General features: G+C 40.4%; 1 protein-coding gene across 4 annotated transcripts in view; it reads left to right on the forward strand.

Moving 5' to 3' along the window:
• EPHA3 (EPH receptor A3) overlaps nt 1-18,250 on the forward strand; it is a 199,867-nt gene that overhangs the window by 57,155 nt on the left and 124,462 nt on the right. For all 4 annotated transcript variants that reach the window (XM_077927226.1, XM_077927228.1, XM_028726778.2 and 1 more), the window contains one exon: nt 13,358-14,018. In XM_077927226.1, coding sequence (XP_077783352.1) covers nt 13,358-14,018 — 661 coding nt within the window. The remainder of the gene's footprint in view (nt 1-13,357; nt 14,019-18,250) is intronic.

Here is an 18,250-nt window from a genome sequence, read left to right on the forward strand (position 1 = left end):
AACCTTTTTTGCAGTGGTCACTTGATTCAAATTACTAATAATTGTAAGGCTGTTAGAGCCCTATTTATGCAAAGTGCCTCAAAAGCCTTTCCAGGTGGAATGAGGAGGTGGATGTTTCATATCCTTGTAAAATTGAAGGGGGGGGGGGCGGCGGGTACGGGACAAGAAGAAACAAAGGGAGGGGGGACAGATTAAGGTTACCGTTTTAAAAACCAATACAGTTTAAATGTAGCAAGGCATCTAGAAGCCAGTCCTTTGTATTAAATCCATGCAAATATATTTTTTTTAAATATTTTGATTTGAAAGTGACTTTTTTAAAAAATAAAAACACATATTCACCATGCTGACACCCCCATATATCAGCTCTGTTTACATGCATATAGCTCTTCTTAATGTATGAAGAATCCATGCAGCCATCCTATAAGTTGCATGGATCAATAATCATTACACCCATCTTGCATGGAGCATATGTATTATTTATCATATATACAGCTGAGAAGGAGCTGAGGCTGAAGAGAGAGCGCTCATGGCAGTGGCAAGAGTTAAACTGATAAGCCCCTGGTTTCACAATTCATTTTCTAAGCCACTACTCTGCACTAAACTTGCTTGCTGCTGTCTTGTTCATCTATGAGCATATTCTAATATTCTAAGAACTGGTGGGGGGGGGGACCTCCTGCAACTTGGAAATGGGCCTTTCTATATGGGTAACCAAGATATGAAATGCTAGTCATCTCTTTATGCAATTTTTACTACCACTATGGGCGTGTCTTTCACAGATTTGTATTGGCATTTGCTTTTGGCGCAGCACTGCATGGCACATGGTTTTTTTAATTCCATCTCAGTTATGAGATTATTTTTTTTTGGGGGGGTGTCGTGCTCTTGTTCAACATTTGAGCCAGTCAGCAAAGCCCTTTTTCAGCCATGCTCATTCCTTTCCTCCTATCCCATGCTTTGTACAGAGGATATTTTAGTTTTATAAGATCCTAATAAGAATGATAGTCACTTTTTTGTTTTCATTTTGGTCTCCTGCTGAAAAGGTAGTGTTCGACAAACTAGGCTTAAGTTCATAAATATACAGCAAAATGGATAAGTCATTGATGCCAGTGACAATTTTTTTCATTCCTAACCTTGTATGCTTTAAATAGGCACAACTGCATTGTGAATACTTATTGCTGTACTGGATGTCTTGAAAATGGGTCAGTTTGAAAGCTTATTCATATATTCTGCCTCCAATTATAGATAGATAGATAGATAGATAGATAGATAGATAGATAGATAGATGATAGATAGAGGATAGATAGATAGATAGATGATAGATAGATGATAGATAGATAGATGATAGATAGATAGATAGATAGATAGATAGATAGATAGATAGATAGAATAAAATCATTAAAGCGTTTTCATGCACGGACTAACACCCAATATAAGAATATTACATTTGAAATGAATAACAACTGATACTGTATGAACTATTTGATGTCAAAGACAAAAAGAGATAATACTCCTAATTCTACCATCTTGGATGGTGGGAACCCCATGATAACACATTTAATGTTTTCTATTAAGACACCCGATACTCACCTTTTTTGGGTGGGGAAGGAGGAGTTTAGAAATTCAAGATGACCACTGCCATCCAAGGATACTGTCTTACTCATTAATGCAATTTGTAAAATACTTGGATTGTTCTGAAAGTAAATCTTGCGAAGCATATGAGTTAGAGAATGTGGCACAAGCTCTAGTAGAGATTAGCGATACCTCTTAAGTTTGGACTTATTTTCACTTGACATTCTGTAATTGGGCAGGATTGTGTCTTTTTTTTATTTTTTTTAACTCAAACTCAAAGTCAGCTGTCAGAAACAGATTGGAGTCTTGCTTCCAACTCTTTAAAGAGATCACATGCTTAATTCTATGCAGGCATGTCCTTCACGCTTGATGGAGCAGGCATGTGTATTGTACTTGGGTATGCATCCTAAGTACAGCTAGAATCAGCCCTTAATAGTTTGTGTGCTGGGGGCTTGCATGGGACCATGTGATAGAAAATGAATGAAACTGGTTAACTGGCTTTTTGAGAGTGCACAGGGATGGAATTACAAGGTCATCTAGAAAGTAAAAACAAACAACTCCCACCCCCCAAGCTATGCATCCCAATCACACTACCTAACAGACTTGGACAGTCCCCTTGGTAGATGATGCTTCTGGGAATTTAGGGGCAAGAATGGAGTGGAGGTGCTTGGAACTTTATAGGCACTAAGCTGGTAATGGGATGCATTTCATTTGGTCCTTTTGTTTTGGCGAGCCTAGTGTGAAAATCTTGCAGACCATTTTGCAATAAGCAGTGAATCCAACCTTTGTTGTGAACTGCACTGTACTGTCTCACTCTGAGAGGTGAATGTAGGAATGGTTCTTTGAATCAGACTCTTGAAACCTACCCCAAATCTGCCACGTGACCTTCCAGCAAGCTCTTTTATACCTTTTATTGGTGATGACCAATCAGAGCAGTTGCAAAGCCAAGCAATGCTTAATTAACGTGACAGCTGGAGCTACTTCTTGTGATTTCCCCCTGTATACTGACAAACAGGCTGTGCGACTGTGTGCTGTCACCTTGCATCCCCTACCCAGAAAACACGAAGGCATCACACACTTGTTACATGACAAAGAAGGAGGTGATGGATGACCCCAGACTGAAACCCAGTAAATGAGAAATCCCAGCGGAGTGGTTTTTGTGAAGCTTTTGCAAAAGGGGCAGCATCTGAAAAACACATGCTGCAATGATATTTGCAATTTTCCTGTTATGAGAACCTGGTGGTATCTAGTGACCTGGCTTATGTCCTTACAAATATCATTTCACTAGTTCCTCTCAGTGTTGGGCCATAGGAGAGTACAGTTCTAGTAGGGTTGGGTCTGGAATTGGGCTGCTGGGACAGAACCCCAAGGAACATAAAAGCAGATCTTAAAACTGATAGCAGAACCAATCGCAGGGCTGCCATCTTTGTTGAATAGTCACATAGTGATGTGTGAGCTAGTTGAGCATCTATAATTTGCAGGCATATTCTCAGGAAAGTGTCCATGTTGCCACTTCAGGCATTTCCCAGAAGTAAGGAAAGAGGATGATCAAGGTAACTTAAGGGCCAATTTGGCTCAACTTTCTGCAATCCAGTTTTGATGCTTCATTACTAAGCAGCAAGTCCATATAAGCAGAGGTCCCACATAGACTGAACACAGGAGTCACATAGCTCTCTGGGATAAGAGAAACTATATCTGATTCCCACAAGAACGTCTTTTGTGCCAAGACCAGAGATGTATGCAAAGGTTTTTTTTGAACCATGAGTGGAAAAGTTCTTTGAGGGCTTGGTAAAAACACCTCAAAGGAAATATTAGCTTTGCAAGCCTCCACATGCTTCTCTGCCTCTAATTAAAATCTGAGCCAAAGAAGAACTGCCAGCTCCCTGGCCTTTCAGTTTGCTCCTTGTGATGTTGCTCCATTGCATTCCATAGGAGGAAATTAAGATGTTGTAGGGGCAAAACCCATGAAATGGACCCATATTCAGTAGGGGGAAAGTTAGCTGACTTTTCCCCTACTCGGTAATTTTTCTGTGCCATGGATTGGCTTGGGGGATTTATCCAAGATCTTCCCAATTTTTAGGAAAGTCTCAGATTTATTTCTGAGTTAATCTGAGTCTTGGTGAGCTCAGGCATCTCAACTCAAGACAGAGATACATTCAAAGTGCCCTTTCCCTTACCCGCACTTGAAATTTGCCAAGAATGTGATTGCTTTGCCATGGTAGATCATTCTACTACTCAGAATGCCGTTTCAGTATTTTAAATGTCCCAGTAATAGCATTGTGTGATAAAAAGCTACAGGGTGAACATAGATTGGTTAAATCTAGAATTCAGTAGCCAGAGGGCTCTCTTGAGCCAAAGGAAGCAATTAAGGCCTTATTATCTATCAACTGCTTGAATTCTTTCTAACCACACACACCTCTTTACACTTTTTTTAACCCTATGTTTAGAATGGCTTTTATGTTACAGTGGCCAGGGAAGCTCCGCTAATGTCTTTTCCTAGATGCCAGCTTCATTCTTAGCAGATCAGGCCCTATATTTAATTACCGTAATCTCTATTAGTTTATTTTATATTTTTATTTTTAAAAATCTGGTTTTTCTTTCAGAGAAAACACACCAGGAGCTTTGCTGGTAAGGCAAGCAATAAGATTAACAGAAATTGAGAATGGGGCTTATATTCTAAGGAGCAGAGAATCCTGTTTTAACCTAATAGGCAAAGCACATAAGTTACATTGCAGCCAATGCAGATTTGTAGTATTGTAATGGCATGCAAGTTTGTAGCATTAACTCAGCAGCCATTTCACCACTGCAAAACATCATCAAGGGCTGCTTTGCAACAAGCAGAAAAAAGGGATACATTATCTTTCCTTACCCAGGTGCTTTTCCCTTTGGAAACATCTCCTCTGCTCCGCTGTTACTTTTTTTTAGCCCTACCAGTTTTCTACACCAATATTTGCTTTCATAAATATAGGAAGGGGGTCAAGTTTCAGGGGAAAGGTTGACATCAAGGGGAAGAGTCAAACACACTAAGATTGGAGGAGAATTTTGTTGGGTCCTCTCCTTAGTCTGGTCACCGGTGGATTAAGAGGGATCTGATGGTTTGGACTGGCTGTAAGTGATACCCCTGTAAGGCTGGGGGACCCATTTAGATGCTTTGGCCTGGCTGGGGGAATTGGAGGAAGTCCTGAATGCTCTGGGAATCTTCCAGGTGACCTGTTTACAAATAAACATGTTGAGGAAGTTCAGGATAAAAATCACGGATGAAATTCAACATAGTGCTAAGTTGGGTAAGCATGCAGGAAGCAAGGTCTGCTTGCATAACTAGACTTCCCTCTCCTCTCTCCCCCCACCAAGCACCCCATAAACCTAGAACGAGTTGTATCCTGCCCCAAATAATAATAACATACCCTGTGGCATTTCCCCCTTCTCTTGTGCTTAGTGTCCTTCTCAAGGGATTGTGATACAATCCAAGTTAGGTGCTATAGAGAAAGATTTGGTATCTTATACAAGCTTTTTGAGAAAGGGTTCTTACTGTCTGAAAAGTGACCGACTGTAGCTCAGGGTTTTTTATCAACAAACAAATGCAATAAGATTTTTTGACAATTTGAAATGCAGACTCCTGGCATGTGTCCTCAAGCTATAGGTATTGTGTAAGGAGAGCAAGTGATTTATGTTGCCATTTCAGACAGGCAGAGAAAGAAAGGGAAAATATATGCAATAGCCACTAAGCATTAAAAAAGCATTCCTTATCTTACAGTATATGGGGCTAGCTTCTGACATCTGAGACTTTAATTCAAGTCAAATGAGTTTGGTGGTCTTGTCTCAAGCCCCTGAGATTGAGTCGTCTTTATCAGAAACACAAATAATTTGACATGTAGTAACTCAGAGGCTAACCTTTGGCTGGGGTGATCCCAAGGGACTGAACTAGTCTGAAGGTTAAACCACCTCCTATCCTTGGAGGAGGATTCTTGGTCTGCCGCTGAGGTCATAAGCAGGGCACGAGGGAAGATTGTATGGTTACCTACAAGAGGTCTGACCGGTGTGCAAATAGAGACTTTCATTATCGTCTCATGATGTCTGTAGTTTTGCCACGGAGGCACGATTCATCAAAAAGGCAAACAATGAAATCGTTGTGTGATTCCCCCCACCTTCTGCAGGCTCAAACACAGGGGAAAGAAGTTAAACACACTTGTAGAAACATGCTCCCAGCAGGGCTACATTTTTTGTTTAGAGCTGTAGTGTGTGTGTGTGGGGGGGGGAGGATCTCTGGTGCTTAGCTAATTTGTTTTTGACCTTGATGCAATCTGTAATCAGTTTCTTAGTGAGAGTTGATTAGATTTTTTTTTTATCCTGTGAAATCCAGTATATAGATAACTTGAAAATACAGATACCAAAACAAACACCCCACTAGCTTGTACTTTGAACTCACTGTACATTAAGTTTTGTGATCATGGAGCAGCAACAATAGCATTGATCAGGATTCTGTTGCTTTGCTTCAAAATGTGCAGCTGAACAGGGAAGTGCTTTCAGAAGCACTTGCTTCATTGATAGGTTTTTTTTGTCTTTTTGAGTAGTAATAATAATAATAATAATAATAATAATAATAATAATAATAATAATAATAATAATAATAATAATTTATTATTTATACCATGCCCATCTGGCTGGGCTTCCCCAGCCACTCTGGGTGGCTTCCAGCAAAATATTAAAATACAGTAATGCATCAAACATTAAAAGCTTCCCTAAACAGGGCTGCCTTCAGATGTCTGTCCTCTATCTCAGAAGCTATTGAAAACCTCTAGTTTTCCACTAATTTTTCTTCCCAAAAGTTCCAATGTCTGCCCATTTTCAACCTATTCTTGCTTCTATCTCATTTTTTTCTCACCACTTAGTAATAAGAACTTTCCCTCCTCTCTCTGTCCTTACTTAGTATAGATTTTCTAATTAGTCATCCCAAACATTTTGTGATTTGAAATATAGCCCCAATTTCTCCCTAACTGCTACTGTCCCTTTTGAGGCTGCTCCTTTATAAACAGATGGACACAACTGGGAGCTTTCAGCTGCCCCAGCTGCAACAAAACATGTCTCTCCGGCATGGTCTCTGCAGCCACAGCTGGCGTTGTAACTTTGCAACAGCCTAACCTCACCTCCATAGGCACATCTTTCAAATGTCTCCCAAGGCAGATGGATGACAACATTTATAAACAAACCAACCAACCAACCAACCAACCAACCAATAATGGCTTAATCTTGAAGATAGGGTCCTTTAGTTCTCCAGATTTTGTTGAACTACACAATTCCAAACATTCTTGGTCACTGATTAGCTAGGGCTAATAGGAATTGGTGTCCAACAACCAGGGTTTTATTTCAGCCAGATCTTGACAGAATTGAGTTCTGGCACCTCTCTGGTAGGCACCATTGCTATTACTAGAGAAAAAGGGAGGTGTTCATTGTGAGTTCTGGCACCTCTTTTCCTAGAAAAATAGCACTGCCAACAACTAATGGAGGACCATAGGTTAGCCACCCCTGCTGTAAAGCGTACATTAGACCAGAGCATATCGTCCTCCTTTTCCTATCCCAATTCAGTTGAGAATATGAAAATATTTATGTTCAAATGAGTGTGGAAGTCATTTGGTAATGTCTTGTGAGCCATGTCATGCAGACAGTAATGGAAGTTTTCAGGCTGCTTTGGGAGCCAGTGGGGTGTTGTTTTAATGAGCAAGTGCTTGGTTTTGTAACTGGAAGCACTTCTTGATAGTTTGCTAAAACTGATGGATAACCGTCTTTGTTTCTTATTGGCAGTACAATAAATGAATCCACTTCATTCTTTGCATTGTAGATATATAGAAGGCTTAGTTTTGCAACTGAAAATATCAAATGCATAGATTTGTATGTCTTACTCATGTTTATCAACTGTGTGTGTACACACACACACACACACACACACCCCTTCAGTCATTGTGAAATTTGTAGTTAGGATGGATTTTCAAGCATATTTGTGTTTGCGGTTTTTTAGTCATAGGAGTGCTGATTATATTTATTAGCTCTAAATATTAAACAGCCGGCAGAATTCCATTGTATATAAATAAGACATTTGAGACTTGGAGGCAAGCCATTACTGATATAGCCAGCTGGTGCTTTTTAACAGTTTTATTTTAGTGTAGCATTAAGGAATCTCACTGTACATTTGATGGTATTTAAAATGACAATAGGATAATATGTATTCATTTGAGAGTTCCATTGTGTATATTCAGATTGAAAAGCAGGGTAGAGTAAAGAAATGATATATTGTGCACCTGTTTGATGAAACCACACTCTTTGTTTCAGGCAGTAAGAATGTAAAAATCTAAGCTCCCCCCCCCCCCATGTTAAGTTTACAATGACCCTGAATTTCAAGTATTTTTTGATGATGTCCTTCAGTCCTTTCATACTCGCATGTATTTCTCACTTTTGTTCCCCATTGATCAATGTGTTTCCTTAAAAAGATTTGAATTTTTCTTAACTGTAGGATGTATTAAAACTGAAATTGTAGTCATCCCCCCCTTTTTTTAATATTTCACCATTCCAAAAGAAGGATTGTAACCTACTTCAGAAAACTGAGGCATGAGGAAATACTTGGTCAGGATCTAGCCAGCCCCGTAGCCCCTTACCCTCCTGTTCCATATGTGTGTGTGGGGGGGGGGGGGGAAATCCTTCTGTGCAGGACTTTACAAATAGCTGGGTGTCACTTTGATGGTCTGTTCAGAAGGCTGCGTCTCCAAAAGGCTTCTGAAAAGTCTCAATACACAAACAAAAACACTGCACATGGTGTTTTGAATCAGGGAGGTATTTTTTTCTAGCAGAAAAAAGGCCATGTGGGTTAGAATCTCTTAGGTTTGTGCCTCTCGCGAAAGCCACAAAGACCTCCATTTCTCCACTAAGCCAAACGAAACCAGTCCATCTGTTCTTGATCTTGGTTTGAGGTGCCCACCTGTTGTCTTCACCTCTGACCCTGACATCATGCATTCATTAGATCCTAGGGCTGCATTGTCTCTGGTATTCATTGCAGGCTGCCTGGCAGCTCATCCACAAGGTTTTTGCACCCCGCTGGTGGGTCCTGACACAACATTTGGGAGTCACGGCATTAAAGGGTTCTGTCCTTTTTGTTTACCATTTGTTAGGGCAATTGCTTGGCAACCACAAAGTGATATGAACAATCCCCTTGTATTCACCCAGAAGATGCATACTGTTCTCATGCAGGGCATCTGTAATGTGAGAGTTCCTCAGCCATTGTGAGTTTATAAGGTGATGTAAAGTAATTACACTGACAACAAGAATGCCATGCAATTTTTCTTCTTCACATTGCCTGTTTGGATGATATGTCTGTTTCCAACAGCATTTCTGGAGCTTGTTAGTACATGTAGCAATCTTCATATTATATCAAAATCTTCCCATCCAATTGTCATTTTTCTTCTGATTTCCACACCCCCCCCCCGAGCCACATGTTCGCAGTATGTTTTCTGTGAACATGTCAGGTTCAGTTTAGTTCAGTCTATATTTTGTCCCCAACTGCTATCCGAACATAAGTCTGACATGAGTATGGAAATAATTGGAGGTACTCATGCTGTCAACTCATGGCAAATGTACAATCCTGTACAAAGGATTATATGTTTCGAATTGTGAAAACAGTTAAATCTTTCAGTGTGGAAAAAGACATCTCCAAACCAACTGTTTTTATTAAGTCTCAATGGGAGTTGTGCCTTCCTCCTATCAAAATCCCGAGAGTATTTTAAATAGTTGTGATAGCTGCTAATGTTAAACATTTCTGTTGATCTATCTACAACAGAGATTGGCCTCCAAATATGATTGGACCGCAACTCCAGTCTTCTTTTACCATTGGCCAGCCTAATGGGCTGATGAAAATGTATATTTTGAAGGGGGGCATATTCTTTGTCTAGAGCTTGGTGCTGGGTTTGATCCCTGTGTGGGCCACCTGCTTATTCCTGAATTGCAGGGAGTTGGACTAGATGTTCCTCAGGGTCACTTCCAACACCACAACTCTACAAGTCCGTGAAAAGGACTGGACAGATTAATGGAGGAAAGGGCTATTGATGACATTGACGACTAACCATGATGACTATGCTCTATCTTCACAGTTGGAAGCAGCAATGCTCCTGGATACCAGTTGCTGAAAACCAGTGCTTTTTTGTCATAATCTGCTCCCTAGTTTCCCATAGGCATCTGGTTGACCAATATGAGAATAGGATGCTGGACTAGATGGGTCTTTGGTTTGTTCCAGTGGACTCTTCTTATTTTCTTAAGAACAGATCCAAGAATTCCTGGCAGGAATTCTGTAGTTTTGAATGGCTTACATATAATAATATACAAGCAACATTTGCTGATTCTTAAATGGTTCCTGTCGTGTCTCAAGTTGAGAGGTCATACATGATTGCTGTGATGGTGGGGCAGTTAAACACTCTGGTCTCTCAAGTGCATGAGCCCAATTGATCAAACGGTCTCCATTGTGTACCAGGAGGGAACATGATTGAAAGTGCTGCTAGGGCATGAAGTCTCATAAAAAATCCCTATCAATAATGAATGAATGTCTCCACATAATAAGATAGGACTACACAAGGCTATAAGTCAATTTCAGCATTAAGAACAGCAGGGTCATTAACAGTTTTTAAAATGCTTAAAAGCTCTTTTAGGGATTGCAAAATTATTTGTGTTGCACCATCAGGAAACGAGTGCAAATAATATCTATCTATTACAGATAAGATTGGAACCTGATGTTGTGTTGAGCAATGCTTCAGTGTTAACTGCTAGTTTGGGTGTTTTGCTATCTGTGCAAATGGCCTGAAATCTCATTCTTCTATAATTTTACAGGCAATTTGGTCTTCATTACAAATTAATGCAATGATAATAGCTCAATGCAACCCTTTGTGCAGAAGGTATACACTGGTGATACTTGGTTTGTCATGCAATTTAGACCTCAGTATTCACCCCCTGGTGTCAGCGTGGCAAAATGAAAAATGTTGAACATGTTGAAGGTCTAAGAAATGCACTCAAAGGTGTATATTGTATTTCACTGCATGCCACTCACATTTTTAATGATGTAATGATAAAATAATTCTAAATCAAACTTAGTTATTATTAGAAAGCTAAATTTAGATGGCTGTTTTGATTTCTGTTAATACATAATTGCTCTCTGAAAACAGATTGTCTTCAAGATGCAGACAAATGATGCACAGATGTGTTGATATAAAGATATACTCACAAACTGCAGAATCGTTAAAAACACAAAAAATTACTCAGAGGGGGAAAAGGCTGTTTAGGAATGAATGAATGGCTGCTTTAGAATAGGAGGGTGGAATCTGTGCCCTCAATATGTTGCTGGGCTCCAGGTTGCAATCAGAACTGGAAGTGGATCCATTTGCATGTACTTATATGTGAATTCACTAAAAGGGTGATTTGGGGAAAATTAGCAATACTGCTGTTGGGGAGCATGATGGCATAAAGCACAAGGAGATGGCATTAAAGCAAGCTGGTGTAAATTAAGCGAGTGCAAAGTTATACCAGATCCAAACTTCATTCAGCTGGGGCTACTGCTGCTGTGTTGTGTAATAGGCATAAAAGGTAAAGGGACCCCTGACCGTTAAGTCCAGTCATTGACGGCTCTGGGGTTGCGGCGCTCATCTCGCTTTACTGGCCGAGGGAGCCAGCGTTTGTCCACAGACAGCTTCCAGGTCATGTGGCCAGCATGACTAAGCTGCTTCAGGCGAACCAGAGCAGCGCATGGAAACGTCATTTACCTTCCTGCCGGAGCAGTACCTATTTATCTACTTGCACTTTGATGTGCTTTCAAAATGCTAGGTTGGCAGGAGCTGGGACTGAAGAATAGCAGCTCACCCCGTCGTGGGGATTCAAACCACCGACCTTCTGATCGGCAAGCCCTAGGCTCTGTGGTTTAGGCCACCCGTGTCTCTCTGTGTAATAGGCATTTCAAGCCTTTAAAAATACTGTTCTGTGCTGGGTTGCCAAGTAATTGAATAGGCCTAGGATCCAGCCAAAGTCCCTACTCTCTTGTCCTGTTCCCATTCCATCCCCATCAGCTGAGCTGGGCTGAGAAAGTTATGCTAATGTATCTTTGGCTGAGACAGGGTTGGGTATCTTGTCCATATCTAATAATATACCAAATGCCAATCTATAGCTTTGTTATATAACCACGTCACCCAAAAGGATTCCAGATCTACAAAGATAGGTGAGATACAGCTGGGCCAAATTACCCTTTAAATTGAACTCCTGAAAACATAAACGTGGCAGTTATCAAGAATTATGTACCTTCACGAAAAGCAGAAGGAATTTAAACTTCCACCAGGTTAGTGCCTCCATAAATCTACCATCAACATGAGGAGCCCAGTAAACATTAATTTCACACTGCATCTTTCAGCCAGTGGCCTCAGAATTTAGACATGCCTAATCTTGACTCCAAATCACAGTTCTCCATTAATCCCAAGGATTTCACTCATGAATGAATTGCATGGTTTTTGCTCCTGCTTGCATGTTAGTAAGTAGGGACAAAAGTGCATTCCCATTCATTTAATGTAATAATTTGTTCTCTGCAGTTAGAGAAGTAAATGATTAGCTTTTCAAATAAAACACATATGCAAAGTATGTCACAAAATAGACTTTCTATATCTAAAACAGGTGCAATTAGTCCAGAGCCAAGTGTCCTGAATTACCTATTGTCACGCAGGCAATGCATATGGATATATTTTTACAGAAAGAAGCAGATGGCACGAATGCTTGTGCTGCTCTAAATTGGAAAGCCAAAAGTCCGACAACGAATTAAGTGCATTTACATCCATAAATCTCGGAGGTTTTAAGTTTGCTTAATGCAGTGTTGGGCTATGGCCTTAGAAGTGTATTCACTTACACAAAACATTGAAGGGCCACCAGGATCATGTACCAGCAACACATGAACAGTCTTCAGGCGTCTTCCTTTTATTGAAATGCAGCAGAAGGAAGATGCTAATTTCAAGTTGGGGAGTGCTTAGCTCATCATCTGCAGGCTATTTTCCAGCTGAAAATAACTTGTTGTTTTACCATTACTATCCTCATGCCCTTTATCATTAACTTTTTCTTTTCAGTATTTTCTTTTAAGTAGGTAATGGTAAATCTAATTGTACAGCTGTGTCTGTTGCTTCCAAATTGTTTTATGGTGGCATGTTATCTTCTTTAAAACTTTGCTGTGTTATAAATAAAAATATTATTATATTATATTATATTAATTATATTATATTATATTAATAAATATTTTGCAGCTGTGGTGTGTTTGATTGTTGGGTCTCTAGAGCCAAGTTGCTAAGATTGGTCTGCACCCAATTCCCCCAAATGTTTCAAAATGTTCAGAAAAAAGTAGTGCTGTGCTCTTGAGACTGTATTAACTTCAGAATGTTGGTAGAAAACAATGTGATAGACATCTCCTCTACACAAACATTACCCAGCCTGTCCTGGAGAATTATTCTATCCCTGCCTTCTTCTGGGTATGCTTAAGTGCCCAAATTTTGGTACAGTCATGTTATTTTTGTGTGTGCATTGCAAACATGCAAGCTCCTTCCCACATTCCACAGTATTGTGAGACATTTTGAAGAGAGTTGTGCCATGTGCTTTTTCTAAAAATATACCTTGACTAAGACTTTTCTCTAACTTTTAATTGAAAAGGGGATATCAGATCATTGCTTGGTAAATTATCTGTGAGCTTGCTGTTATAACTATTTTTCTCCAGTAACTATCCTTTTATTTATGTTTTCAGTGGGAAGAAATAAGTGGTGTTGATGAGAACTATACGCCGATCAGGACGTATCAGGTTTGCAACGTTATGGACCACAGTCAGAACAATTGGTTGAGGACAAACTGGATAGCACGTAACTCAGCTCAGAAGATCTATGTGGAACTCAAATTTACCCTGAGGGACTGTAACAGCATCCCACTAGTTCTGGGCACTTGCAAGGAAACTTTTAACCTGTATTATATGGAGTCTGATGATGACCATTCCGTCAAGTTTAGAGAACATCAGTTTACAAAGATTGATACCATTGCTGCCGATGAGAGCTTCACTCAGATGGATCTTGGGGATCGGATTCTTAAACTCAACACAGAGGTCCGTGAAGTGGGACCTGTTAGCAGGAAAGGGTTTTACTTGGCTTTTCAAGATGTGGGTGCGTGCGTTGCCTTAGTGTCGGTGCGAGTGTACTTCAAGAAGTGCCCTTTCACTATAAAGAACCTGGCCATGTTTCCAGATACAGTCCCTATGGATTCCCAGTCACTGGTGGAAGTGCGAGGTTCTTGTGTTAATCATTCCAAAGAGGAAGACCCACCCAAGATGTACTGCAGTACAGAAGGAGAATGGCTAGTTCCCATTGGAAAGTGCTTGTGTAACGCTGGCTATGAAGAAAGGGGATACGCCTGCCAAGGTAATCTGTTTGATAGTTTCTACTTTTGCTGTTGGTGAATTGCTTTCCTTTCCTTTATAAAGTGTTCCAGCAAGTAAGTAAGGTTAAAGAGAAAAAGTAATCTTTTAGCATGGCTTTTTTATTTAGTATACAAAATGCATTCACTTTTTCATTTCCTACAGTTGTACTTGCTGTTTTTAGTTCTATTGGCTACGCTGAACACTTGATATTTAATCTCATTGGCTTGCAGACAAAGCTTTGTATAACAGGGCTTCCACTACCACTATCTACTACAGCCTCTTGCACTGCCAAAAAGGTCTCTTTTGGAATGGTTTACAAACCAGCTCAAGTGGCTGCTGGTGGAGGGAAATTGCAGAAATTGGAGACACCATGAGACCCATAGCTGGGTCTCATAGGATCCCAGCTATGGTATTATAACCTGCAGTTGCCTTCATTTTGTTAAGTGCATCCTAGATATCAAAAAGATGTTGGGTGTTCTCCTTTTCAAGCTGCATGATACAATGCTCTTGTGCACTTTTTTTTTTAAAAAACAGCTGCTTCCTGAACCACCAAATCCCTGGATCCTTGTAAGAGAGGCAAATAACCTTGAGTTATGCCTACCTGTGGACTATGCATGGAAGGACAAGTCTGCAGCCCCTTTCTTTCGGAACAGAGCAGTGTGATCCCTAATGTGATATACCTGCAATCAATTTCATTTTAAATTCACATATTCCAAAGTTTTAGGCAGGATTATTTCTTCGTTCTGCCTGGAGGTTCCATAGATTGAACCTATGACGTTCGTGTATGATCTGGTGCCAGGCTATGGCCCTTGCCCCTTTTAATCTCTTGCCATGTCTTTTACTCCTGCTCTTTGTAGATACTCTGACAGCCAATGGAGATCAAGGTTCTTGACTTTGTCTGCTGATAAGTTGCTCAATGAACTCTGTGTATGTCTCTTTCAAAGTGCAGACAGAGGTGCGCTCTCCTCCAGGCATGTTGATTGTTGCTATGTTGTGAGTACTGACCTCAGCAGAGGCAAAGATACCTTGGACAGTTCCATGCAGGTATCAGGCTGGAGACTTCATGAGAGCAGAACTCAGATGTTGATTCAGCAGCAGTTCTTCCTTCACATGGAAGAGTCTTTTCATTTAAAGAGGCCCAGCCAGCTTTATTAGTCATAGCCTCTGATGGAGCAAGGCTGGTGTCCTCTGAATCAAAGGAGGACAAAACAATGTTCTTAGGCCAGAAAACTGGCACCACAAGTACTTCTAGTTGGCTATATGCCTCAGGGGTTGTCCCTGAAGGAAATTATCTCTCCTGCTTTAGATTCCTGGCTTCTGCCTCTGAAGAGGAGAAGTCTGACCCCCTGAATCACAGCAATTGCTGAGTCAATCACATGTGGAACTTTGCCACACCAAGCAGTTGCCTAGTTTGTTTCTCTGGTTAGATTGGTGCTGTCCTCTCCTCAAAAGACAGAGCAAGGTTCACCTGGCTATTAGTCCAAACTCTTTTAATGAAGCTAGTGTTCTAAGATGGTGAGTGTGAGAAGGAATTAGGAGGACAGAAGGTGATTCAGGTTTACCCTTTCAAAAAAGAATGTAAATAAATGTATGCTATTTTTGCTTATTCACAGATATATACTGAAAGGATTGCAATATAGGAACGTGATTTAAGAAAGTAGTTATTGAATTTTACTTGTGTTTTTAAGGTTTTCTGCTTCCACTATCAGGAGTTAGGTAAAGGCACATAACTTTTCCCCTCCTGAAATCAGAAATTATTTGTTTTTCAGAGGTTTTAAGTTCACACCTTCTTTAGCTCTGAGTTTCTGAACGTTTGTATGAAAAGAATAATAGATTAATTCCATTTTAGGGGGTAGTGCTAGGGGACGCAGGTGGCGCTGTGGGTTAAAGCCTCAGCACCTAGGACTTGCCGATCGAAAGGTCGGCGGTTCGAATCCCTGCGGCGGGGTGCGCTCCTGTCGTTCGGTCCCAGCGCCTGCCAACCTAGCAGTTCGAAAGCACCTTCGGGTGCAAGTAGATAAATAGGGACCGCTTACTAGCGGGAAGGTAAACGGTGTTCCGTGTGCTGCGCTGGCTTGCCAGAGCAGCGATGTCACGCTGGCCACGTGACCCGGAAGTGTCTGTGGACAGCACTGGCTCCCGGCCTATAGAGTGAGATGAGCGCACAACCCTAGAGTCTGGCAAGACTGGCCCGTACGGGCAGGGGTACCTTTACCTTTACCTAGGGGGTAGTGTAGATCCAACCAGGCAAGGCTAAATTTATTGCTCAAGCTTTAATCTGTTAAAAGTGTCAGCATGGTACTTGGGGACAAGCACATGTATCGCTAAATGTTTATACCACTGGATGAAGCCTGTTTTCAGACACTGCGTATATGAGAAAAGCCTGCTGATTTCAGTCAGCAAGAGATTACTTGTGCCCATGAATGCAAAATATAAGAAGCAGACTCTGATCCTGCAATCAAGTCCTGGCATCCAGTGGAGCTGGCCTGCTTTCTTGATTTCCATTCCATTTGTTCATCAAGAGAGCTTTGTATGAGCAGGCCATTAACAAAAGTGACAGGGCGTTCTGGCCTGCTCTGGTTTAACATACTACGTCCTGCTGTCCTGACAGCTTTTATCAAGGCCCAAATTTGTCAAATATTTTCACCAGGGTGTGATTTAAGTGGCACTTTAAAAGCAGTTGGTAACCCAATCCCCTCCTGCTGTTGACGTCAGTAACGCAGCAGGAATCGGAAGGCTTAGAACCAAGTTAAGTTTTTCGCATACTTCTTAATGGACTAGTTGTGGCTCAGCAGTGTTCTTCCCATGCTGTCCCCCACCCCAAGTTAAGATGATTAAAATAGTACTTTTCTAGACAGAGCAGGCAAGAAACAGGCATGCAATCAGTGCATTTAATGATGGAGGGAGAATCATGTGAAATTAATACTACCTAGCCCAGGTAGTCAATGAGAATTGTTGGCAGAAGAAAACACTGAAACAGGTGTATTTATTTATTTGCATCTTCACATCTCACTTCTCTGAGAAGGAAGGGAACTCTAGCTGGTTTCTGTGAATATCATTTCTTTGTACCACAGCAGCATTTATCAGATCCTGAATTTTCCAAAACCTATCTTTATAGTGATTGCACCACAAATTCTCCAATATAAACCAATTAACATTAGCGCAAGTGATAGGAAAATTATCATAGAATGTGAAAGAAGAAAAGTTGGTGATAATCAGATCAACAGCATGACATGAGCTTTCCCAACCCTTTTTGAAAATTAGGCGTTGTGATTAGTCCAAGATGAGGGCAATTAATGAAAGTTCACATTCATTTTGAAAGAGTGGCATAACCACAAGCATGATATATTAACCTATATAGCTCTTAATTTGAGGGGTTTTTCAGGAACATTTGATCCTGTATTGATGTCACTAGTGTTTTACCTTTTAAACTGTGTGGTATTCTCTCTCTCCCTCCCCATCAATCTGTATTATAGCAATTTTATTCTGAGTAGGGGGGGAAATGGAAATAAAGATATGTTTTGGGGAAATTTTGTCCAAACTATTGTTAAATGCCTCAAAGCCACCTCCATCTCAAGCTAATGGAAGTCATTTTACTACTTCATATATTTATGTTTCAAAATATTTTATAATGTGCAGACTGATCATGTCTCTTTATAGCTAGTTGTGCAGGATTCATCTTGCCCCTTTGTAAAAATCTTCCAAGGTTTATAGGTTATTCTCTGGTGGCATGTGTTCCCTGCTTAACACAACTTGAATGCACTTAACATTTTCACAAACATATTATAAAATTATAAATCATGGGAAATAATATTAATACATTCAACTCCTGCTATGTTTAGTACACTATAAAGCATATCAGTTTGTTTGGCCATTTATTCTCTTCTCTAAAGTCTGTTTATCAGATTGTTTTCAAAGGTCAGAATGAATAAGTAGCATTTTTCTGTGAAGTTGAATAAACCAAGATACTGTTATGTAGCAAGACAGACAAACAGACAGACAGACAGAGTACCAGACTTGGGTTCAAGATGAAAACCATCATGTTTCCAAGCAAGGCACATTTCCCCCCTTCATTAATTCTTTTAATGTTTTCTTCCTTCAAATAATGTTTTTCCTGAATACTATGAAGACTACTAGTATTTGGTTAAAACAATCTGCACAGTTGTACACCAGAGGTAGGGGCCATGTGGCTGCTCAGATGTTGCTGGACTACAACTCCCATCATCCTTGGCC

Source organism: Podarcis muralis, chromosome 4 (genome assembly GCF_964188315.1).
Source record: "Podarcis muralis chromosome 4, rPodMur119.hap1.1, whole genome shotgun sequence".
Lineage (NCBI taxonomy): Eukaryota > Metazoa > Chordata > Lepidosauria > Squamata > Lacertidae > Podarcis > Podarcis muralis.